General features: G+C 39.8%; 1 protein-coding gene across 4 annotated transcripts in view; it reads left to right on the top strand.

The window, feature by feature from the left end:
* kank3 (KN motif and ankyrin repeat domains 3) overlaps positions 1–25,091 on the top strand; it is a 35,173-nt gene that overhangs the window by 5,074 nt on the left and 5,008 nt on the right. Inside the window, exons 2-10 of one of the 4 annotated variants that reach the window (XM_067596596.1) lie at positions 3,935–4,066; positions 17,141–17,215; positions 18,714–18,798; positions 19,394–21,190; positions 21,593–21,695; positions 21,920–22,144; positions 22,423–22,513; positions 22,970–23,189; positions 23,890–24,032. In XM_067596596.1, the coding sequence (XP_067452697.1) occupies positions 18,762–18,798; positions 19,394–21,190; positions 21,593–21,695; positions 21,920–22,144; positions 22,423–22,513; positions 22,970–23,189; positions 23,890–24,032 (2,616 nt within the window). In that variant the 5' untranslated portion in view covers positions 3,935–4,066; positions 17,141–17,215; positions 18,714–18,761. Of the gene's footprint in view, positions 1–3,934; positions 4,067–17,140; positions 17,216–18,709; positions 18,799–19,393; positions 21,191–21,592; positions 21,696–21,919; positions 22,145–22,422; positions 22,514–22,969; positions 23,190–23,889; positions 24,033–25,091 lie in introns of all 4 variants that reach the window. The other 3 variants (XM_067596594.1, XM_067596597.1, XM_067596595.1) reach the window with 3 other exon arrangements.

Genomic DNA, 25,091 nt, shown 5'->3' with positions numbered 1-25,091 from the left:
GTTTACCTTTTTAAATTCAAGCTTTTTTTTTTTTTTTTTCCTGAGGCAACAATTAGTTTTAAGTGTTTGGCCTGTGTGGAACCTGATAGCAGCAGGCTTTCATTATAATTAGCAGGCATCCAGGCTTTGAAAATGGATATTGGCACTTTCTACTTAATGTCAGCTTCTCTGATTGGAGTGACTTTCCAAATTGTTCCTGAAAGGAGAAGTTCTTCAGAGGTTCGGCTCAGCCTTGAAGAGACGTAGCTGCCATTTTTCTATGTAGGTCTAATTTTTAACAGGCAGAAAAGCTCTTGTCTTTATTTGATTCATCTGTCTTAGTTTATTGTTTTTTTTGTGGCAGATAACATTTACAATCATTTTAAAACAATGGCACCAAAGTTGGCATGTAACTGGACAGGAAGTACAGAGCCATTACAATACAACACAACTGTATACAGCAGAATGTAATAAATGGGAAATACACAAATATTTAATAGTACAATGAAGGCAGCTGTGGGAGACATGGTTAGATCATGGTTTCCAGCATTTCTTACATGTGGCGAGACACTTTTAGGACTGCAACTAACAATTATTTTCATAATTGATAAATCTGCTGTTTTGTTATGTTTTTCAGTCAATAGAATAATAATTTTGTTCACTAAATGTTTGATAGTAGTGAAGTTGTCATCCACAATTTCCCAGAGTCCAAGATGACATCTTAAAATATCTTGTTTTATCTGACAAACAGTCTGAAACCCAAATATGTTGAAAGATATTTAGTTTAGATTTAGTTTACTGTAGTGTCAAGACAAGGAAAAGCAGCAAATTCTCACATTTGAGAAACTGGAGAGATTTTGCTTGAAAGATTACTTAAATTATTTGTCCATTGTGAACATAGTTGCAGATTAAATTTTCTGTTTATCAACTAATATTTGCAGCTGTAGACACTTTGAAATTTATTAGAACTACGAGTGGCTCCGTTGTTCAGTTCATATTTAATTCTTAAGCCAATTATCTGCAGATTGAGTTTGAATTTTAGTTGTTACTTGGAGATATCTGACATCTTTTAAATCCTCTAAAGATCCCCTTAGCCTTTGGATGAACTCAATCGTGATCTTTCCTTCTAACATTATAATTCGGTCAGACTTTTATTATTATCAGTAATATGAGGTTGTCACATTGGATGTCACATCTTGAACTGAAGTTATATTTCAGCTGTGTTCATAGAAAAATAGTGTTTAATCTTTGGAGATAACATGTTGGCCATGTTATTTGCTTTTTTTATACAATAATCATTGATAATATCTTAAGATAATGAGATAATTAAGGTAAGTGGCGCTGAGAAGAAAACAGAAATCTCGAGATAATGAATAATGTTTAAGTTGTGATCTCAAGATAACAGGCCACCCTTGTATTCTGTAGATAGCAGCTGAAAGTGAGCTTCATGTACTGATTGCTGTCATGGAAAAGGAAGATTAGCCAAAGGTCGTCTCTGAATGCATCTATAGTCAGCTTGAGCTTGAGGCTGTGGACTCCTTATCTCAAACTCTGAGCACGAACTCTTTTTTTCATAGAAGTGGTTCAACTTCATGACAAAACATTTGTAAATATTTAAAAGGAGATATGGCAGGTGATATTCTATATTTTTGTTCTTGTCAACAAATCCTAAGAAAAGATCAAAGCCAACAATGCGTTAGTCTGTCTCTCAATACTTTCTGACTTGCAAAGAGAGTTTATGTCGACTTTGAAGTCTTAATTACAGCTGAGAAACTCTTGACTTCCCTGAAAGCTACTATATGTCTAACTTGGCATTTCAATATACGGAAGTGCCTGAAAGTTAAACTAATATGGATGTCTCATGTCAGCCAAAGTCTGTCATCAAAGGTGATTGAGCCAAAATTTTATAGTATTAGTGTCATGTTGTCAATGACCAAAAGCCGTCTTGAATTGTCTGGTAATGAGAACGTTTGTTAATCGTAAACATGAGAATCTTTCCCATCTCTACCACCCATCCATCCCATACAATGTGAACGCAGCAGCTTCTGTTGTCTTTGTTTGGGGTCATTTCAATATGGATAATCTTTGTCAGGATAATATCAAGCACATCTCCTTCAGTGTGAACTCCACCTTCTGCTGTAGATACAGAGGTCAGGTTGCAGAGAGTGAACTAGCATTTGCACCCAGTGGCATATTCAACAGCCTTATAGCCAAAAACAATTTTTCAATTAGTGAATTTGACCTTTTTTTTTTTTTTTTTGATCATCGCAGACCAGGCAGGTTGGTAAACATGAGCGTGCTGTATGCACTTTACTGACATCACCTCACTGGATTCATTTGTACTGAATTTTCAGCCAGCTTTAACACTTTCAGTTAAAAGTGGAGCCATTTCTTTGCAAGTTTAAGGAGGAATCTTAGCTGCAATGTAGGTTTGTTATTAAAGCATTAAGCTGATATCCTCTGATTACAATCACAGCAGTAATTCCAGGAGAGACCTTTTAAAGGTTTCCAAACATTTTCATTCTCTGCTCGATGAAAGTCACAGAGGTTTGTTTACCTTTTTAAATTCAAGCTTTTTTTTTTTTTTTCCTGAGGCAACAATTAGTTTTAAGTGTTTGGCCTGTGTGGAACCTGATAGCAGCAGGCTTTCATTATAATTAGCAGGCATCCAGGCTCTGAAAATGGAAATTGGCACTTTCTACTTAATGTCAGCTTCTCTGATTGGAGTGACTTTCCAAATTGTTCCTGAAAGGAGAAGTTCTTCAGAGGTTCGGCTCAGCCTTGAAGAGACGTAGCTGCCATTTTTCTATGTAAGTCTAGTTTTTAACAGGCAGAAAAGCTCTTGTCTTTATTTGATTCATCTGTCTTAGTTTATTGTTTTTTTTGTGGCAGATAACATTTACAATTATTTTAAAACAATGGCACCAAAGTTGGCTTGAAGCTGGACAGGAAGTACAGAGCCATTACAATACAACACAACTGTATACAGCAGAATGTAATAAATGGGAAATACACAAATATTTAATAGTACAATGAAGGCAGCTGTGGGAGACATGGTTAGATCATGGTTTCCAGCATTTCTTACATGTGGCGAGACACTTTTAGGACTGCAACTAACAATTATTTTCATAATTGATAAATCTGCTGTTTTGTTATGTTTTTCAGGCGATAGAATAATAGTTTTGTTCACTAAATGTTTGATAGTAGTGAAGTTGTCATCCACAATTTCCCAGAGTCCAAGATGACGTCTTAAAATATCTTGTTTTATCTGACAAACAGTCTGAAACCCAAATATGTTGAAAGATATTTAGTTTAGATTTAGTTTACTGTAGTGTCAAGACAAGGAAAAGCAGCAAATTCTCACATTTGAGAAACTGGAGAGATTTTGCTTGAAAAAATACTTAAATTATTTGTCCATTGTGAACATAGTTGCAGATTAAATTTTCTGTTTATCAACTAATATTTGCAGCTGTAGACACTTTGAAATTTATTAGAACTACGAGTGGCTCCGTTGTTCAGTTCATATTTAATTTTTAAGCCAATTATCTACAGATTGAGTTTGAATTTTGGTTGTTACTTGGAGATATCTGACATCTTTTAAATCCTCTAAAGATCCCCTTAGCCTTTGGATGAACTCAATCGTGATCTTTCCTTCTAACATTATAATTCGGTCAGACTTTTATTATTATCAGTAATATGAGGTTGTCACATTGGATGTCACATCTTGAACTGAGGTGATATTTCAGCTGTGTTCATAGAAAAATAGTGTTTAATCTTTGGAGATAACATGTTGGCCATGTTATTGGCTTTTTTATACAATAATCATTGATAATATCTTAAGATAATGAGATAATTTGGGTAAGTGGCGCTGAGAAGAAAACAGAAATCTCATGATGAATAAAATGTTTAAGTTGTGATCTCAAGATAACAGGTCCTTGTACCTTGTATTCTGTAGGTAGCAGCTGAAAGTGAGCTTCATGTACTGATTGCTGTCATGGAAAAGGAAGATTAGCCAAAGGTCGTCTCTGAATGCATCTATAGTCAGCTTGAGCTTGAGGCTGTGGACTCCTTATCTCAAACTCTGAGGGTGAGCATGAACTCTTTTTTTCATAGAAATGGTGCAACCTCATGAGAATACATTTGTAAATATTTAAAAGGTGATAAGGCAGGTGATATTCTATATTTTTTTGTTATCGTCAGCAAATCCTAAGAAAAGACCAAACCAAAAATGTGTTAACCTGTCTCTCAATACTTTGACTTTCTGTCTAAGTTGTGTCCTTCAAACCCAAGTCCATTCATTCCTACTGAAGAAATCTTAAATGTCACAAATTCAACTTTCATTTTTACAAAAGGCTAAATAATTCCTAAAACAGCTGGACACTGTAGCAAACGTTACTCAAACAGGATTAAATGGTGTATTTGTTGAGGACTATTTTCATCTGCAGATTAATGCATGTTTGGCACTAGTGAGTATTTATAGCAGCAGGACAGTGTCTGAAGGATTAAATTAAAATAAACTACAGAGCTCATGTTCATTGTTATGAAGCAACATGTCACCCAGTGCAAGGGTTTGGCCCACTGATGTGTTTTTAATATTTTTTGGACAAGGTTAAAGTAGGATCAATCCATTGTTGGTTTTGGTCTTTTCATGAGTGGTGTTGATGATAAGAAAAATATAGAATATCATCAGATTTATCCTCTAAAACTTTGTAAATTACTGTATATAATGTTACATCAATGAGAGTCTCTTGAACTCCTTTATGTCATGTTGTGTAAATGTAAAATAAATTGGGAGGGGAAAACACAGGAAAATAATGCAAATTTATAATTTATATGATTTTCTGTGAGATCTCCCACTGTGGGCCAATCAGACGCTCAGCCTGCAGCTATCATCTCTGCATGAGAAACACTGAATGAAAAACACAGGGCTAAAAATACCCACGTCATCTCAAGTACTGGCAGTGCTTGGGAAAGAGGCACTAATCAAACTCTGTGCTCTAACATCATGGTGGGAAAACACCAAACTAACCCAAACACTGCTAGATTTTGGCTGCATCAGGTGAATTTGTTTACTCTACCAGACATTTGGCAAGCAACATATGATCATTTAGAGGTTATAATAGTTTACCCTAAAAGGCTTTGTAGCTGGTAAAATTGTGAAGGTACCAGACTAGTTTTGAGTTGGACCAGACTGCTGTGGCCTGAACACCACAAAGGTCAGCTTCCTGCTCTGCCAAACTGACCGCTTCTCTCTGGAAGAACCAAACCACGACTGCTTTTGGAAACACTGCATGTCACTGTGATCCCGCAAACCTTTGAACCCAATTTCCATTTTTGGATCACACAATGAAAGTTTTGTTTGACACTGAAGTCAGACGTTCCTTGTAGTTTGAACTTATATTCCAACTTTCTCTGACGCCGTCTCGAAGTTGCTGTCACTGTTTTTGCTTTTTGAATCTGAAGCCTGAGAAACGTCTCTGAGGGCAAAGTGAGACAAGGCCTTGAACTGAGCCTGGTTTCCCAAAACCATCGCTGAACACAGATCACCTCTGTTCACTGGCTCATAATGGAACAAATGTTGGGTTTAGCACTGAGGTGCCTCTGGAAAAGCACCCCTGCTCAATGAAGTCATGTAAGAAGGCAGAATGAGGCACCAATACTGTTATGTTCAGTTCTCACTGCAGCCACAACTGCAGAAATGTGAACAGTCAAACCTTTTGTATGTTTTACTCTTTTTTATAATCAGGTCTGTTCCTTGTTGTTTGTTGTTTAATCTTATTTTCATGTTGTTTCATGCCTTTTTTTTACCTTGCAAGGCAGCTGGATTCATGAGATCACAACATCATGAGATCACGATAGAATCCATCTTGTCAGGCTTCAAGTTATGCGCTTTGCGTCCAAACCACCGCTGGTTCGGACCAGTCGTCATCCTATGAGGATTCTTGCGTAATCTTGCGAATCCAGCTGCTTCGCAAGGTAAGATGGTGATGGACAGATGGTTCATCCAATCACCTGCCAAGTATTTTTTGAAAGTACCTGCCCTTTTCCAAACAGTTTCCAAGGACAGTCACAGTTACATAGTTTCTGTGGAACAAACCATCTGGGGTGTCAGGTTATGCCTTTTTATCTCGTTACTTGTTCTATATGCTTTAAGGTTCATTAATTGTTCTGTAAAGCACTTTATGTGCTGCTACATAAAATGGTAAATGGACTGTACTTGTATAGCGCCTTTCTAGTCTTCCGACCACTCAAAGCGCTTTTTACACTACAAATCACATTCACCCATTCACACACATTCATACGCTGAATGGGTACAGGGGCTACCATGCAAGGTCCCAACCTGTCCATCAGAGGAAGCTAATCATTCACACACATTCATACACTGATGGCACAGCCATCAGGGGCAATTTGGGGTTAAGTGTCTTGCCCAAGGACACATCGGCATGTGGACTGGAGGAGCCGGGAATCGAACTGCTGATCTTCCGATTAGTGGACGACCCGCTCTACCTCCTGAGACACAGCCGTATAAAAGACTTTTACTATTATTAAAGGAACAGTTAGACAAAGAAAACCTTCAACCTGCTCTGAGGCCTGCCTTGCTGACAAGCTGAAGTCGGCTTGTTGTGCATGCTCATAACCATCTGTCCGTTCTGTAGCCTTGGTTGCGAATGTTGTTGCTAATGTTCTCCATGTGTTGTTTGCGTTGTCCACTCTCATATTTCGGATTGGATTTTGGCTTGAACATGTATGGATGTATTTGAGAAGTTGGCTTTTCGAGTGAAGAACGAGGAAAAAGTAGTAAAATCCTGCTACTATAGTTTGTTTCATGGTTTGTTTGAAAAGTCGGCCATGACGCAGCTTCCCGAAGCTGGCCATCAGAACAGAGCGGGCTCATCAGGAGGGGGGCCTTAAAGAGACTTAAACAGCCTGTTTTAGACAGAGGCTGAGCTTAGGGGCTGCGTAAAAAACCAGTAGAAGATAGTTTTTTGAACTGTAATCATGCAAAGATGTGCCAGTACAGCCCCAGTTAAAAATATAGACCTGGAAATGTGCAGAATACTGAGAAAATGATCCAGAGCAATGAAACTCCAAACACAAAGAAGTTAAACCATGAAATTATAAACCGAAGGGACAGAATAAATGTAATAACATGACAGGCAACAGAAGACAACTGAGTAAAAGCCAAACTTTATGAAAAGGGTTCCCTTTTCAGTTTGGATAAATCATCCAGCAGATCGTCTTGGAGTCGACTGCATGGCATTTATGTTCAATTAAGTTTTGTTATGCCTGGTAGACATCAAATTGCATCTCAGTGCAACAGCAGGAGTAACAATCAGCCTGAACTGGAAAAGGTAACTGAATCAGTGCATTATGGAAACTGAATTAGAGTCCACAAACATGTATTTTCCACAAAAGCAGGGGAGAGTGTGAGCAGCTTCATGCTGATGAAGGTGTATTCACAGGATTTGAAGGGGCTTTGGGAAACATTTCAAAGTGTTTCAAAAGACCTACATGCATCCACTGCCTTGTCATTACCCCGACCCTCTCCATCAAAGAGATGCTGAACTGGTATAATTTTCCACCAGTGAAGGAAATAACATGATAATAGACACATATTTCAGTTGTTTCTGGGCAGAAAACAGCAACAGCTGACATCTGTTCTTGTTCTGTAGTTATGAGAATCAAACATCTGGAGGCTCCAGTTGCTACTGTTGTGAAAGAGACAAATGGGTCACAGTCTCCTCTTAAACACATATCTGGGGACCAGATATCTAGGTCAACTTAGCTGTGTTTTAGAAATGTTAGAAGTTATTTGCTTGGCTAGAAAAGACAGAGAAATTAAGTGATCAGAGAAAAAGGAAATGAGAGAACAGAGAGAGAAGACTACAGTTAAGATGGAAAATCAGTCAGCAGAAGGCTGCTGATGTTTGAGCCAAATGCATTTTTTTTTTTTATGAATTCAGCTTTTACAAAGGTTCAGCTTGTCATATTGGAAAAACAGGCCTGGAGAGTTTGTGTCTCACCACAGAGGGAAAACAAGGTGTGTTTGGTCCAAAATGCAACGTGACATCAGAACTGGAAACTGGCTAATTGGGGAAAATTCGATTAAAGAGCCCTGCTTTGTTTCAGGGAGGGGCACCAAGCTGTCAGGCATGGGACCTCCTCGGCCGCCTGACTGGATGCTGCTGCTGGAATACAAGCCGTGTGCAGTTTGAAGCTCTCTAAGTTTCAAACTGATGCCAACATCATTGTTCCCAAAAAGAAACATATAATGTTGCTATTCCAAGAATTCATTCAAGTCCCGCCAGGTTTGGGTTCTGTGGTTATCCATGTTTGAATCCTGAAGTTGGTTGAAAAACCACAGTGCCATTTTCCCAACTGATGCAGAGTTTTTATGGATCCCTTCTCCATCTTTAAAGAGAAAATCCATAACAAAATATGTTTGACAATTGTAAGATATTTCCAAAGTTGCTGTCTTTTAAGTGCGAAATCCCCCCATTTTGTTTCCTCGGTCAGTGTTTGTTTTGCTTGAGCTGCATTAAGAGACAAACACAAAACAGGAACTTTAAATCAGAAGGCCTCATTTTGTTTGACTTAAATGATTTTAGCTGAACTTTACAATGTATTTGTGCTGTATTTTTGATCCCCTCACAGCCAATATGGAGTGCAGGATCAATTACAGTGACCGATAACACTTTCAATGTACTGTGCACTTAGGCATGAGTACTGAGAGTAGACCAGAAAAAATGTGAACCTATCCCTTTAGGCGCACTCAGCTTGATAAATGCATAATAAATGAGGCTAGAGGGATGCTGTGGGACATCCTTGTTTTTATTTATTTATGCAAGTAGAAGTCCTGGTAGCATAAAATGTTATCCTGTTACTGACCAAGTTGCTTGGTGGTGACTGATAGTCTTTTTCCTATTGATAATATGATTGTTAATTACTAGACTGACTAAATATAAACGAGAGCTAAGTAGACTATGACTACTAAAAATGTTAATTGTTTTAAAGACTAGAAAAATATCAAAATGGGAGTCAAAATGAGAACTGGTCTGCACACCCTCTTGACATTGAAACAACAATTCTTGCTGATTGTTTGGGTTACGCTTAAAGGCTTTTTGCGAAACATAAGCGATCATAGCATGCTTCCAGATGTTCCCCCATCTCTGATTCATCAGGATTAAGAAAAGGGACTTCATCTTCCAAAACATCTACCTAGTTACTTCCATGAAGAACAGTACAGAAAAAAAAATGGTGACAAGCATAGATGTGATCAACTAAGTTGGCTTACAAAAATAGTCAAATTTCTTTAATTGTTGTAAAAAAATATCAAGTTAACCGCTCCTGACATTAGTCAGGCTGTTTTGTCACTTTGTCACTATTGATTAATGAAGCATTCAGTGAAGCAAAATGGTTATCAGGCTAAGAAAAATGCTAATTGAAGTAGAAGATGAGACAGGTTGAGGCAGCCCAAAGTATTTTATCATGGAACTCCTCAAATTAGTTGAATAGACTGAAGAGATCTGACATAGACGGAGGCTCAGAGTGGGATTTTCCCTTTTTAAAGATCTTACTGGATGTCAGCATCCATTGATCCTGTTAACCCTTATGTGAAGCTTCATGTCAGACACTGAGTCCGACCAGCTGGTACTCAACAGCTTCAGATCCACCGTGGGAGCCTTGAGCGCTCTGCTGCCAGACAACTTCTCTTCATCTTCAAACTCACCCAGCGTTAGACTTCCCCAGTGACTTTATTGAATTCACTCATGACATTTTGAACCTGGACACAGTTGGGAGAGGGAGAAAGGGGGGGAGGGCTGGTATGGAGAGAAACAACGAGGCCTCACAAAACTTTTCGAAAACAGCGTCGCCACCAAAGAGGCATAATGCCTCATTGTGGAGACTGAATGTGCTGGATTGTGTTTGTTGGAGAATCTGGAAGGAAGAGGGAGGGGAGGCAGGACGCATGTGATGTTTGAAGTCAACCTGATTGTGGTGAAAAAAAAAAGGATTTTTTTCTGTATACAGTGGAGACACACAAGATGTAAGCGATGTGACGTCAGTGTGTAATTTATGTTGAAGGGATTGGAGACAGAAAACAGCAACTGGTGGCAAACTACTGTAAACAGATGGAGGTGACAATGTTAAAGTGTGTTTGTGTGAGCCTCGGTGCACACAAAACACTTGAGTCCTCGCCAAAAATGATAACACGTTATCTAACCTCAGTGTGATGCATCATGTGATGACGGCCTCTCAGTGCTGTTGTTGGCTGCTTGACGGTGTGCGTGTTTGTGTGTTCATGTCACACTGGCTCTATTTGTTCAGCTCTCAGTTTTTGCTTGTCTTCTCCCCGGTGTTTTCCTGCTGCCTCCAGGAAGCAGCTTTCAGGACGGCCTGATGGGTTTCCTGGCAGGACCTCCCCCCCACCCCCCCAAGTTCCTACTGGGAGACAATGGGAGGTCTACCACAGGGGCACGGAGGAGTGTGTGTGTGCGTTGTGATGAGGGGGATTTATTGGGGGAGTAGTGGGCTTCCCTTCAGGAAACTGCAGATTTATCCCAGCAGCAGAGAGGCCCTCCTGAGTGTGCGTTTGTATCTATTAGGCCTAAATGTCCACACAAGGATAAAGACTTTAAAGAAATCTCCTCAGTATGAAGATGATTTAGCGGCTCCTCGCCTCTACAAGGGATTAAGTTCAGAATTAGCAGTTGGGTTTAAATTTAAGATGAACTGGGATGAGAGTTAAAGGTTGCTGACGCTGTTTCCTCTGTCAGAAAGCGACACATAAATTGAGGTTCAGAGTTCATTCTTGACCTTGGAAATAACAGTTCAAGGTCCTTTTTAGTAGCTGTTCTGGAGCTTTTCAATCATATCACATGATCTTCATCCTTCAGATAAGGATCAGTTTTCTCAGTTGTCGTGCAAATATAGATGTTGGCATTTCATGTTGTTTTCTGAGCACTTCTCATCCATGTTGGCTTAAAAGTTGAAGTTCAAAGTCTGTTCTTGACCTTGGAAATGAAAGATGAGAGAACAATCTCACTCCAAGGTCCATTTCGTAGCTATCTTTTACTGATGAAGATCACGTGATATGATCAAAAACTCCTGAACAGCTAACCCCCCCCCCCCCCCAAACTGGTTATAATCAGTAAAATGTTAAGAGCTGTGCCTAGCGATTATTTTAATTAAGCCAATTGTCAAATTTGAGAAGCTGGAACGAGAGAACTGTTGTAAAATTTCTTTCTAACGACTAATCAGTTCATCGTTTCAGCTCTTTAGACTACATTTGGAAAAATAACTGCGGGGCATGGTCAGAGTTTTGGGTTCAGATTGGAATTATAATTGGTGTAAATGTTTCAGTCAGGGGATTGGAAATAAAACCAGTTAAAGTCCTCACATGTTTAGTAATTCAAGTGTGTCTGTGGGCATGTGTGGTATGCATATAAGGGTGGAGGCCTGTATCTGTGGTGTCTCTTTTTATGTGTGCGTCTCTATGTGTGTCCAGATTTCTGAATGGGTTTTTTCTCATGTAAAACAGTCAGATAGAGTAAGAGTTGCTGTCAGTGAGAGAGGATGTTGGCTTTCACTCCCTCCCCTCCTTGTCAGTCAGATTGTGCCGCTTTTTCTCTCTTTCTCTCTCTCTGGCTTCCCTTGTCGGGAAAAGGGTGGCGGTGGAGTTGAGGTCACCGTTTCAAAACATGGCTCCGAGCCTCGAACCAGCACAACATTTCCTCTTCCATGAAGCGGACTGATTGCAGGACGACACAATGTTCTCTTCTTCATTAATAACTCGTCCGCAAGTCTGCTCTGAGACGACATGGGACTTCTCCACTCGTCACATGTTCCTACTCTGCCTGAGGGGAAAAACTGTATCAGTCACAAATTGCTGTATTTGCCATTTTTCAAGGAAACACTTTATGTCACAGAGGTACTAATCCGTGTGAAGTTCTCTTTGTAGAAATAAATAGTGTTGCTCCTTTAAATCGGCCTCCTATAACACAACGCCAAGTTCATTGAATCTTAGATGACAAACATGCAGCGCTGTGTTTTGAATGTAAAGTGAGCTGCTCATTTGTTTGCAGCTCTGACTGTTAAAAGACTGATCCAACTGTTACTAAAGAAGTTTTAGTCAGTATACATATATGACTTAAAGCATAATTCCATTTTTGGAAATGACCTACATTTAAATAGTGCTTTTTTTTTTTTTTTTAACTTAATGGAAAAAGTGCTTTCAAATTTGCGATATATGGATAGGAGGACCCGTGGATTGAAATGTCAACAATGTGATTAATGGATGACCTGTTCTACCTCCTGAGCCACAGCTGTGCCAGGAGTAGTTCTGGCCATCATTGCTGTTGGTGGTAATGATATTGTACTCAATCACAGGCCGTTTCAACTGAAGGAACATTCAAAACTCAGCAACTAAACCTCCGTTTTGACTGGAGGAACCAGGGATCAAATTCAGTTTCTGTCCGAAAGTTCCAGATGTTTAAAAAAAAAAAAAAGTCCCTGTTCAGGGGGCAAAGCAAGGAAATACTGGGTAAAGGAGAAGGGTTGGACTAGTTATATAAAAAAAAAGAGAGATAAAGTAAGCAAACAAGCAGAGAGAGAGAGCAAGCAGAGAGGCAGTTGAGATAGCTAGGGGGTGAATGAAAGTGGTGGTGAGGGATTAGAGACTGTTTATTTGCTGATAGTTTCATGGCAGTTACTGTATGTTGTAAAACAGAAATAAATAACCATAAAACAGTCAATGCTCTTTTCAGTTTTTAGTCTCTGTATGTCTGTTTTTCATTAATTACTTTAAACTCAAACATCAGAGTCACACAACAGTAAATGCAAACAACAACACGGCGACCCTGTGTGGACAAAAAGTTTTACAAGTTAATTGCCGGAAATGCAGATGACATTGCAAAAAAGAAGTCCAAGACAGCAAGAAACGCAAGAAGTCAGACAATCAGACAGGTTTTTAAAAAACCCACAGTTTACCCAAAGTTATTTGAAAGGGAAAACATGGATTAACCATACTGTTGTTGTAAAAATCCATTAAGCTACAGTTTACAGGCGTTCTGGTTTAACTTTGACCAGCCATATTGGCTGTAGTTTTCCCATGCAGATGGGGGTTATTAGCAACATTTCCCTTTGTGTTAAACATTCAAATAAAGTAGTTTTTGATAATGTGGGTGTTGGCTTGTTTACAACCTGTCTCATTATCTGACCTCTTGATAGCAATGATACCGTGTTCCCAGATCTCAGCTATTGCTTTGTTGAGTATGTATATCTCAATCAATGGAAACGAAAACCAAAGTTTTGGAAATAAGGTTACACTTTATTTTACAGATTTAAATTCCTTATAATTTTATTTGCTACTAATTAAAAGGAAAATTGCTTTGTTAAGCCAAGGAAACATTCACTCATTACTCAACATGCTCGTCTGTAGACAAATTCCACATTTTTGCATGTTAAAAGACTCTTGAGGTTACTCTAGAAATTAAATGCAATTAATTAGTTCCAAATTACATAGTTCTTTCCAACAACTTCTTGGAAATTACTAGGAAAGGATTCAGAAATTACAGACCTATAACTCTCAAATTGTAATAAACCAGATCAATCATTTATCCAATAAAATACACGTCGAGCTGATCAAATTTAAAAAATGATGATCCTCTATCACATATGTGTGATGTAGGAATATTTATTGGCGGTTGCCGCCGCCGCCGCCGCAAAGCATGAAGATTATTCTGTGGTTTCACTCACTGCAAAGTGCCTGTAATGTAATGATGTGAGTGCAGTGTTGGGTGTGAGCTGCTGCAGTTATGATTGCCATGTTGCATTGAAACTGAATCAAGAATGTCATGTTAACACAATTAGTCGCCATGGAAATACAGATGTCTGACATCAGTCTGAAGAACAATGCAGTTTGCACAATAGAACCCAGTTAGGCATTTACAAAATTATAGTGGTTTGCTCACAATGAGTTCACTGAAACTTGTAGCTGTGAATATTGTCTTTGTCTGATTGTGTGGGATCATATGACTGTGTGTGTGTGTGTGGATTCATACATGTGAGTAAATCAGACTGTTGAATATTTGTGTGAATATAAAGTGTGTTTTCTGTTTTGATGCTTATCTGTTGTGTTGGATATTTTTATAATTTTGTTCCTGGCATGTGCGTGTTTGAATTTTCATTTGTGGTGTTGGCACCCAAGTGTGTGTATGTACATGAATATTTGTGTGTATGTGTGTGTGTGTGTGTGTGTGTGACTCGACAGCTCGGCACTCAGCTGGTCAGTGCTCGGGGTGTAGAGGGAAGGAATGCAGCTTCTCCCTGCAGTCTGTAATTTGCTGTCTGTCATCAAATCAGAGAGAAAAAACAGCAACACTTGAGAGGCGCTGAGGGAAGTGTGTGTGTGTGTGTGTGTGGAGAGGTGGGGGGTGAGAAAGAAGAGGGTGAGAGCAGAAATGAGAGTCATGTGAGGAGAGGAGGGTAAAAATGAAGAGCGGTAAGGAGGGGGGAAGAAAAGAAGGAAGAGGGGAAATTTAAGGAGATATGGAGTGTAAACAAGAGAAACTGAAGTAAAAGCAAGTGAAAGAAAAGGAAGAAGAATAGAAAGAAATAAGAATAGATGTGGGAAGGAAAAGAGGAGTAAAGCAGAGAGAGTATAAAGAGTGTGCTGTTCATTTTGTTGCTTTAACAATCAACTATGCAACACATAATCCAATTAAATGTTATGAATAATGCTCTACTTCTCAGCAATATACACTGTGGTGCCTCTAACAGCAGCCATATTTTTGTTTGCAGTGTTTTTTTTATGGATTTGATGTGGATTTAATTGTATCTTCGAACAGTCTAAGAAAAGTTTATGATAAAATAATAGCTTCAGTGCTGTCAGTTTGGACTACTAAAACCAACAATTCATCCTTCAGACTATAATATTTGTATATGGACACACTTGTGGTGAAAACAAGTTTTTCCAGGGTTAAATGATGCCACCTGAACTCTGCAGAATGTCTGAGGAAAAAGTCTGTGTTTCTATTCAGTGAGCAGTATCGGTCAAAGTGGGAGAAAAACATGCGCTTGGCTTTCCTTGTAATGTTAAATTTAGTGTCACTATCAAAAAATGAATTACACAGTGCCTTGAAAGCAGTCATTAATGTTGACGTTTAGAAGAAATGACGCCCTGCTTTATGTGTTTGTGTGCCAGTAATAATGATATCACAGTAAAATCGCACCAGAAATACACAAGCTTGTTGTTTTAAGTTCAGAGACACACATACTTTGTTGTCATTGATACAAACCATGGCACTGCTGTATTATAACAGTACTCAGACCTTACCAAACACAGACTTCACCACATTGGGACTGAAACTATACCTGGATTTTTACAAAAAAAACATCAGGGGAATCCAACCCAGCTCTAACAAATGTGGTAGAAGAACAAAAGGAAAAAAAACCCCAGTTAAGGAGCTAAAGTTATAGAAACTGAGGTCAGACTAATTTTAACTTTAACCAGGCTGGATTACTAAAAGTGCCCAATAAACAAACCACCTGTGAGTCATGTGACTTGTTTATAAGCTCTGGTTAGCTTGTAATTTGTCCCTGTTTTCCTAAACAAACCAAATATAAAAACTCAAAGTACGGTTGACTACTTCTCTCTTGTTTAGACCAAAGTAAGGCCATCAAGGTAAGGTCACTCCTTTTAAAAAACCTTTTAGCGTTTGTATAACTTGTGTGTGTGTGTGTGTGTGTGACTGGTCGAGGCAGTGAGCATCATGTTTACTGCGGTCTGTCCTGAGAGAAGAAACTGACAAAGACTGAGAAGAAACAGAGCAATGGCTGATAAGAAGATACTGTGCAGAAACGCTGTTATCACTTAGAGACTTTTGTTCTTTCCATTGAGGGCTGTAAATTGTAATTAATCCATTATCCATAGTAGCCAATAATGTAATTTGTGATAATTAGTGTTTTGTCTGTGGTCTTTACTTTGACAATAAAGGATCTGTCTGCAGCAGTCTGAGCTGACAGATGATGTGTGTGTGTGTGTGTGTGTGTGTGTGTGTGTTTATAGGTTATCAGTAGTCAGTCAGCTAGAAGGACGACTGGCGTGTTGCAACAGCATGTGGTAGGAATGTGCCCGAGGCGGCTGGAAAACACATCTGTGTGTGTATGTTTCAAACAAAATGAATGACTGCATGTATGAGGTGTTCTGTGCGTGTGTGGTGGGTCACAAGTTACTGTATCTGAGACTGTATGTGTGTTCATATTTCAAAGACGGAGGACGTGTGTGTATCTGTGTGTGCTGTACATATTATAAACAGAAACTGAGTTTTATAGGAAAACTAGTCTTACGTTCAAAACACACTGGTTTTATACGACCCACATAAACAGCAGCCCCTATAATTTTCTTTGTAAACCCACACGCCTGAGATAGTTACTGGTGCAGGTGGATGCACATTCTGTACGTTACAGGTAACTGTGATATCAGAGCCTGGCTCTGTCCAAGGCACCTCTGAAGCTCACTAATTATGTTATATTTAATTTATTAAATCAATACAAAAACTGAAACGTAGACATTAAAAGTATTTTTTATGGGGGGCTTATGTGCTGGAACTTTTCCAGTCTTGTCGTCACTGTGATCTTGCCAGGCAACCAGTCATCCTCTGGTGAGCCATAGCTGGAGAGATTGGAGCTTAAAGTACCAAATTGGTGTACAAACTACTGAATCTGCTCCAGATTCACTAAAATGGTAAACAGATGGGTGTAAAAAGAAAAGAAATTACCATCAGGTTTTTCAGTAAGATTTTGGGCCATTTCAGGCCTCCTTGACAGCTTGAATGCTCCTTTCAGGGATTCTCCAAGTCTTTGGCAATCCACTGGAGGGACGAACGCCTCTCTTCCAAAATATATTCCCTCATTTAGTGTTGGATTGAGATCTGATGACTGTAGAGGCCATAACATACTGTATGATTCATGCAATTTTCATCCTCATTAAACTATTAAGTGAGCCCTGTATCGAAGCATCTGCATTTCATGTTCAGTCATGTTTCCCGACACATTTAATTCAATTTGACACCCAACAATGTGCCATTGCACTGTAATCGTGGTGTGCTCTGGATGTTATGTTTGGACTGCTCTGATGGTCTCTTTCTCTCTTTCACAGGGCTGTGTGGAGCAGGGAGGAGGGAACCAGCCTAATCTCCAGCTGCATGAATCATTCACTGAGCGGCTGAGAGAGGTAAACTTTTCCTCTACAGGCTAAAACAAACTGCTTTGTTAGAATCTTTGGGTGTACTCTTTAAACATTTATTATTTTTGTTTTGAAGTAGCAATCTATCAAATTGTTATTTAGATTAACACCTCTTCAAATGGTATAACAGATATCCAGTAAGTGTTTAGTTCATGCAAAGTTTCCCTTCCTGCTTTCCCGCAGCTCAGGAAGTATCTTGTATTTCCTGTCTGTTTGGAACAAACAGAAGAAGAAAACCAGGTTGTTAACATGAGCAAGTATAGCTACTATAGCTGAATAGAAAATTAAAAACCCCCAACTTTAGTTCATGTTTGTATCTTAATGATAATGAATAACAGAAAAAACTCAAACTCAAGTCCCAAAACAATACTATCCAGCTTGTTGTAAGACCCTTTTACTGTGTCTCAAACCAATTTTAGTTTTCTGCTTTTCTCATATGTGTATCTGAATAAATGAACACTGATTTCCCAGTGAAACAGTTTGTATGCAAGGTTAGGCATGATACCTGATTTCAGGCATAGAGCAGTTTTAAATTCTTATAATACTTAATTCAGTTCACTGTACACATTTCCTCCTGGACAACTTTTCAGGTTCACAAATCTTTTCTGGTTTTAATCGCTGCGTATGATAGGTTGTAGCGGTCAGCAGATGGATTCTGTAGTTTTTCAGTAGAATTTGATGGTGTGATGCTGTTGTTAATGGAGCAGCTGTGTTGTGGTTTTTGGACACTGTTCAGCTCTTTGTTGTTGGCTTGTTCTGAGGTGTTTTCCCTGACTTCTATCCGCACTTTGTGCCAGAAATGTTGACACACACACACTCACACGTACTTGCGCTTTAGACATGTATCTTCAACCCTAGAGGCTCGTAATAGCTCTTACAGTCATTGAGATCTAAGGAGGTCCAAAGCTTGACAGTAGAATATGCACGCACACACAAAAAGCTCAGAGGTTGGGATGATGTCAGGCTCAGTGTCCTTCAACACCTCTGAAGAAGAAAAGCAAACAGCAGATTCAGTTAACAAAACCTCTTTATCTCTAAAAGAGGAATTCACCTTCCTTTAGATTCAGTCACAGGCTGTCACATGCGCTAACAAGCCATATGAAAACACAAACTTCTTCAGGTCTTCCTGTACTTTGTAGAAAGTCTGCAACTCCTATAAAGATGCATCTATGTGCGCTGTTAAAGTGAGAGCATGGAGCCATTTGGGTTGTTTAGAAGGTGTACTGTTGTTTAAAGTTTAAAGATGTTTCCTGTTGACAAAAATGTGTTGATGGCCAACATCTGAAGCATGTAATGTTTGTGGTTAAAGAATGATTAATAATGTAAAATCAAATCACATTGTGATACTTCCAGCAAGTCAGAAGGTGACCTACATTTTTTGTTGACAATATAAATAACTGACTTCTGGCAGTATTTTTAGTATTTTCCTTGCTTGTTGTTGTCAAAACATAATGCATCCATGTCACTGTATGTTTTCTTCAGCCAGGTGTTGATTTGAAGCTGTGTGTGTGCTCAAAGGTCCCAGTCTTGAAAAATGACTCAGTCAGTCCAAGTTAACCCAAAGCTGCCTGGTAAGAAACTGCATGAAGATGTTCTTAAAAAGATTAAGTCATTTTTTCTTTTACCAAATTTATTTTGTACTTTCTATTTTGGGTACTCTGTGAGATTTTAGTGTTGCAACACCTACTGTAGCTTTCCAGTTGTTGTAATAAATCAACTTGTTTTAACCTGCAAGAGATTGGTGGAGTTTACCACAGTGATTTATTCAGATGTCAAGGAAGCTTAAAACCGCAAGAAACAAAAGATATGACATCATTTTGTGTGTCTTTACATTGCTTGTACTGTTAACACATCAAACACCTAGAATAGCTTCAATATACCAGAAAACATTGAAACTACCTAGTGTCTTGATTATATTGGATATATTGTGTTAACACTAAAGCAAAAAAATGTTTTTGTATGAACCAAGTTAAGTGGTTGGTTTATATTACAACAAGTATATTTCAAAGTACATAATCTCTTGGTTTATATTACAACAGTTCTATTTTCTCTACTGTTTTGTAAAACAGTACTATTTTAATATGTCTGTCTCTGCTGTATCAGCAGGACTAATTAAGTACAATCAATGTAGCCATGTTGTCCAGTAACATGTCCTTTCCCCTACAGATCTGGGCTCTCCATTCCTCTACTCTAGTCAGGAAGAGGCTAACCAGCCAGCCTCCTACTCCGTCCAAACACCGTATGGTTTCCAGCTTGATCTGGACTTCCTCAAATATGTAGAAGAGATAGAGAGTGGGCACAACCTTCGCCGTGCACCAGTGACATCCCGCCGCTCTGGACGGGGGCACAAAATCTCCCAGAGGAGCCCTAGTGTGGGGGGGCGCACCAGTGGCTGGACCTCCACAGAGTCTCTTGCATCCCCGGCTAGTGAGGATGGCAGAGCTCCTCCTCCACCGCCACCACGCAACCGCCTTGGGTCAGCACCCTGTGAAGGGCTCTCTCTTTCCCCTGTGACCCTCCTCAGTGTTCCTCCACTGTCTGCCGGAACCAAAGTGCCACCCCCTCCACCACAGCGCAACCCCAGAGTTGAGCGGACTCTTCTTGAAACCAGTCTGCGGTTACAGCAGGAGCAGAGCCACCAGCACCAGAATGGTGGGCGATTCCAGCTTGGAGATCCTCCCAAGAAGCTCTTGACCTCTCCATCACCTCAGCCACTGCAGAGTAGCTGGACTAAACCTAGTCCTCAGACCTCTGGGCGCAGCACTCCAGCTGCTGGCACCACAATGACTCCAATCCCACCCAGCCAGCTGCAGACAGTTAGAGAGCAGATGGCTACAGCCTTGAAGCAGCTGAAGGAGATGGAAGAACGGGTAAAGGGCGTTCCAGCACTTGAGAAAGAGGTGGCCAAACTTCGTGCAGAGAAAGACATGCTCCTGTTGGCACTGCAGGAGAAGAAAGTAGCCATGGAGGCGGCCCAGCAGCAGAAACCGTCTTCAGAGTCCTCCACCCAAACCACAGAGACCCTTCAAACCAACACCAGTATCCAGAGTCGATTAACTTCACCAACCTCACCTGGTCACAAAGGCCTTGGAAAATCTGGGGAGCTGAAAAAGCTGACTGAGAAATTTGAGGGGATGGAGGAGAAAGCTGCAGAACGTTCACCTAAAGTTTTATTAAAAACTCCAGAGAAAGTTTCAGTTGTTGAGAAGAAATCAGTGGCAGTTGGGGACGATATGCCAATGGACTCTGTTGTTTTCTACCACAGACACGGTGTGAAAGATGCTTCTGAGGGCACCAAGGTGAATGTTTCTGAGAAAGGCACAGGAACAGAAGCCACTCTGGTTCATGACGAGGGAATACAAGCCAGAGTGGAGACAGAGGAGGCTGCGGTTTGGGTTATGGAGTCACTACTTGGGTTGACCTCCGAGACACAGCGGGAGATGGACACCTTACAGGACACCATTAAATTCCAGCAGGAGTCAATTGTGGCTCTAGAGGACCGGCTGAGTGTGGCCGACAAAGACTTGGGAATTCTCAGAGCCCAGGTTGAAGAGAAAATGTCCAAAGTCACATTTGAAAAGGGTGTTCTCGCCAAACCAGTCATGACAAATGCCCAGGTAGAGACATCGACTTCTGAGTTAAAGCATGTTGCAGTCTTGTGCTGTCCCGAGGTGAGCGATGCAAGTGTAGGTGAGGGCTTAATAGCAAATCAGACTGAACAAGGCACTCAGACTGATGCTGTAGTGACACCAGCAGAACCAGTTCCTGTTGCAGTGGTCAGCACTGGGTGCCAATGGGAGAATTTGTTTGAGGAAAAGACTGAGGAGCAGAAAGTTACAGTGCCAAAGAAGAGACAGTTGACCATCGCTGACTACAAAGTCTCGCCAGAAGAAGTGGTCAGTATGGCTGAGAAGAAAGAGGGAGACCAAGGAGACACGACTGCTACCAGCAATACCAAGACAGGTGTGTGCTACAGTAATTGCCGATATGAACTGCTTCCTTCATGACAGAAACAAATGCTTTCTTTCAAGGACAGTCAGTAGACCTTGACATAAGATTGTTTTGTTAAACTATATTCAGTGGGTATGAATTTAAAAATGTGCAGTCACAAATTAAATATTTTCACAGAGGAATGCATGGTAATCTCCAAATTTTTAGGCACTTTAAGGAATTTGTATCTGCATTTTCAAAACAATTTGGGACATATGTTGTATTTTCATAGTAGAGCTGCTTAAATTATAGTTGATGGTATAGTCCTCTTATGATAAAGGCTGAGAAAACCTGTTTACATAATGCATCATGTTTGAGGTATGTGTTCTTTGTTTGAACTATTGTTTGGTCCATCTGCTTCCTGTATGGCAACAGGTATGCTGAAATCTATCATGAAGAGGAAGGATGGGAGTAACTTGGGGGAAAATCGCACTGCTGGCAAGAAGAGCCTTCAGTTTGTGGGCATTCTAAATGGAGGGTGAGTAACATGAAACTTAATTTTATTTTTTACTACAGTAAAAATAAAATGAGGGGCGGCAGATGGTCTAGAGGTTGGCATCAACGCTGCGACCAAAAGGTCAGAGCCTTGATGAGAATGTAAACTTCTTTTTCCTCACTAATTGAAAAGAAAGCCAGCCAAGTGCTTACAAACGTGAACTGAACAACTTGAGCCAAGTTCCAGCTAATATTTGAATCTTCCAGGTATGAGTCCACATCAAGTGAAGAGGATGAGGAAGAGGAGGAAGAAGATGGGAGTTCTTCTGGAGAAAGTGGAGAAGGCGAGTGCTTGGACAGTACAGAGGAGGATGAGGCTGCTCTGGAGGAAGAAACATCTGAGGAGGAAAGAAACGTCAACTTGGACGAAACTGACACAGATGAGGAAACTCTGAGAGCAGAAAATTATTCATCTGATGGTGTGAAAGAGAAGTATGTTGTTCCTAATATAGTCAAGATAAATACATACTACCATCTTAAAAACAGAAAAAACTATGCTGGAAAGCAGAAAAGAATGTCAGTCTATAAAAAGTATTCACCCAGCCCTTTGATGTTTTAACAGTTTATTGTCAAAAGGGATTTAATGTGGCTTTTTTCCCCCTTAAATATTGAAGTGGAAACTTATTTCAACAAAGTGAGCTATTGTACTGTCTTGTGTGGCACAGAAATCAAAAATGACCAACTTTATACGAATTGTGTGTCTGTCACAGGTTTGAGCTAAGCTCAAAAATGCGTGAAGCCTGCCTCATTCTGAAGAATCACCTGAACGATGACATCAAAACACTGAAGAGTAAGGAAGTGGTGCGTCCCTGCATGCTTCTTCAAACCATTTTATCACCAGAATAATGCAAAATGTAATGTCTAGTTATACTGTAATTACTTCAAGCTTATGAAAGCTCTGGGACTGCATTGTACCAGTTAGGGATATTTTTAGCAACAGCAAACATTAATTAGAAACAATAAGAGCTTCATGTAACAATAGCAGGGGAGTCTAGACTGAGGAAAGGCGCTGTATCATTGTTGAGTTAAACAGCAGATGGTAAAAAGGAGGACTTCCCTCAACATCCAGTGGAATGTTGGGTTACTGTAAACCCATGACGCCCTGTACAGTATATACACTACCTAATAATAATCTGCTACGCTAGCTCATACTAGTAGCAAGTTGACAATAGATCCATGAAACTTATGTCAGCATGTCTCAGATTCTGTTCTGCTCAGTTGTTCACAATGAATACTGATGGATGACTTTACCTTTAGCTCTCCAGCACTCACACCGTCCAGCTTGAGTGGTTTCGCATCTCCAGTGCCAAAATGGCTCAGCCGTCGCGGGTGTCGGACTACCTGATGGCATTCTCGGAGGTGTCTGCAACGCTGCTGGAGCATGTAGTCAACATGACCGATGGCAACGGCAACACAGCTCTCCACTACAGTGTCTCACACTCCAACTTCAGTGTGGTGGGGCTGCTGCTGGACACAGGTCAGTGGCCGAAAGTTCTGTGATAAGGATCCACAAGGATACACTCTGTTACCTTACAGGCTAAAACTACAATATAGTCAATAATCCAACCCATTATTGTGCTAGTGTTGTGTTTACTTGGCATATGTCCACTTGTGTTTGGTGATTTTGGTGTTTATTTTCAGTGAGTTTGGCAGAAACCTTTCATTTGATTCCGTATTAATATTAAAAATGGTGATTAATGGAACATTCATTAAATAACCGATGTCAGTTTCAGGACAGAGACTCGTCCAGGAAGTATTTGGCTTCGCTTAGCACAAGGACTTAAAGTAGGGGAAAACAGCTAGCCCAGCACTTTTAAAACTAAAAAAATGTTCACTCCAACAAGTATCCAATGACGAATTATTGGCATCTTGTGTGTTAAACATATGCAGAAATAGAAAAAGGAGACAGTGTGGTTTTAAGAGCTGTTGGCTTCTACATTGGAGCTATTTCTTGACCAGGAAAAGGTGGATCCAGTCGCAGTCCTCATAATGAAGTTGCGATCTTTAATCCCGGTACAGAACTCAGGTGATTCATGTATGTATTTCTACATACATAACTAATGTTGAACTAATCCCAATTTCTCTACTTGTCAGGTGGCATATTGCATGCTAGCAGCAATATGTACTGTACATGTGTGCATTTATATACTTAGTAAAAAAACATCTGTTCCTTACAGGCATGTGCTGTGTGGATAAACAGAACAAGGCGGGCTACACGGCCATCATGCTGGCTGCTCTTTCTACAGTGAAGGAGGAGGATGACATGGCTGTGGTTAAGAAGCTCTTCAGTCAGGGCAATGTCAACGCCAAAGCCAGCCAGGCAAGTCCCCATCTGTCCATCAGAGTTCACAGTGCTCTTGTATTAAACACTCGTGCTTCTAAATTGCAGCTCGTAGCCAGCTTTTTAAAAACCTTCCTCCTTCCATGTTCCCACAGTCACTTTACCACAGTCGTTCCTGTCATATGCGTGTCATTTATGTTATGCAAGCCCTGCCTGTCAAAAAATCACATGAACTTAAAACACAAGATTAGTGAGTACATGCTGGATTGGTTTTCGAAAGTGTGAATGAAAATATTTGTTTCACAAAAAAGCAGAAATATGAATGACTTGTGTCCACAAAGAACACAAAGAGCTCATGTGATTCTGTGGTCAAGCAATACATCAACAAGAGTCAGTCAATGGCTCAGCTGGCCCTCTTAAATGAGTTTAGTCTGATTTGGACACATTAAACTATTAAGTACAAAACATATTATATAAAACCAGACATAGAATCAATTCCACAAATATGAAAAATTGTAACATAAGTGAATGAGTCACTAAAGATCTTTTACTAGCATTGGATACAGTGGGTTTTTGCAGCATTCCATTGCTGAATCTAATTTAACTTTTCAATCTTTTTCCTGGTTTATAGTGTGGTTATGTGTGTGCCTGTTGCAAACATTTTAGTTTTTACAATTTTACAGTCATAGATAGTAAAAGTTAAATGTGACTTTGTCAGTTTTTATTAACAAAAAATAGTTTTGAATGAATATCTACTTTATTCTTGCAGCTGTTTTGAAGATGGTAGAAAAAAAAAAAAAGGTGTTCAGGGAATAATACCACTCCTTGTTCCCTGCTTATTTAAAGGAGGAAGTGTAAGGAGCATTTCCTGTGTTGTAATGAAGTACTACATTCAGAGCCAGAGCACATGAGGAGTAATGTGTTATAGGTTAAATTTGATTAAGGAAACGTGTAGCCTAACGTGACACACAAGTCATCTGTGAGAATCTGTTGACTTTTGAGTGGCTCTTTGGTTGATTTAATCAGGTTGTGTACTGTATGTGTTAGGACAAAGCACCTGACAGACTCTCACACTGCCAAGTCACAGGACTCTGAATT

Source organism: Thunnus thynnus, chromosome 8, assembly GCF_963924715.1.
Source record: "Thunnus thynnus chromosome 8, fThuThy2.1, whole genome shotgun sequence".
Taxonomy (NCBI): Eukaryota; Metazoa; Chordata; class Actinopteri; order Scombriformes; family Scombridae; genus Thunnus; species Thunnus thynnus.
This window is presented reverse-complemented; position numbering and strand designations above follow the sequence as displayed.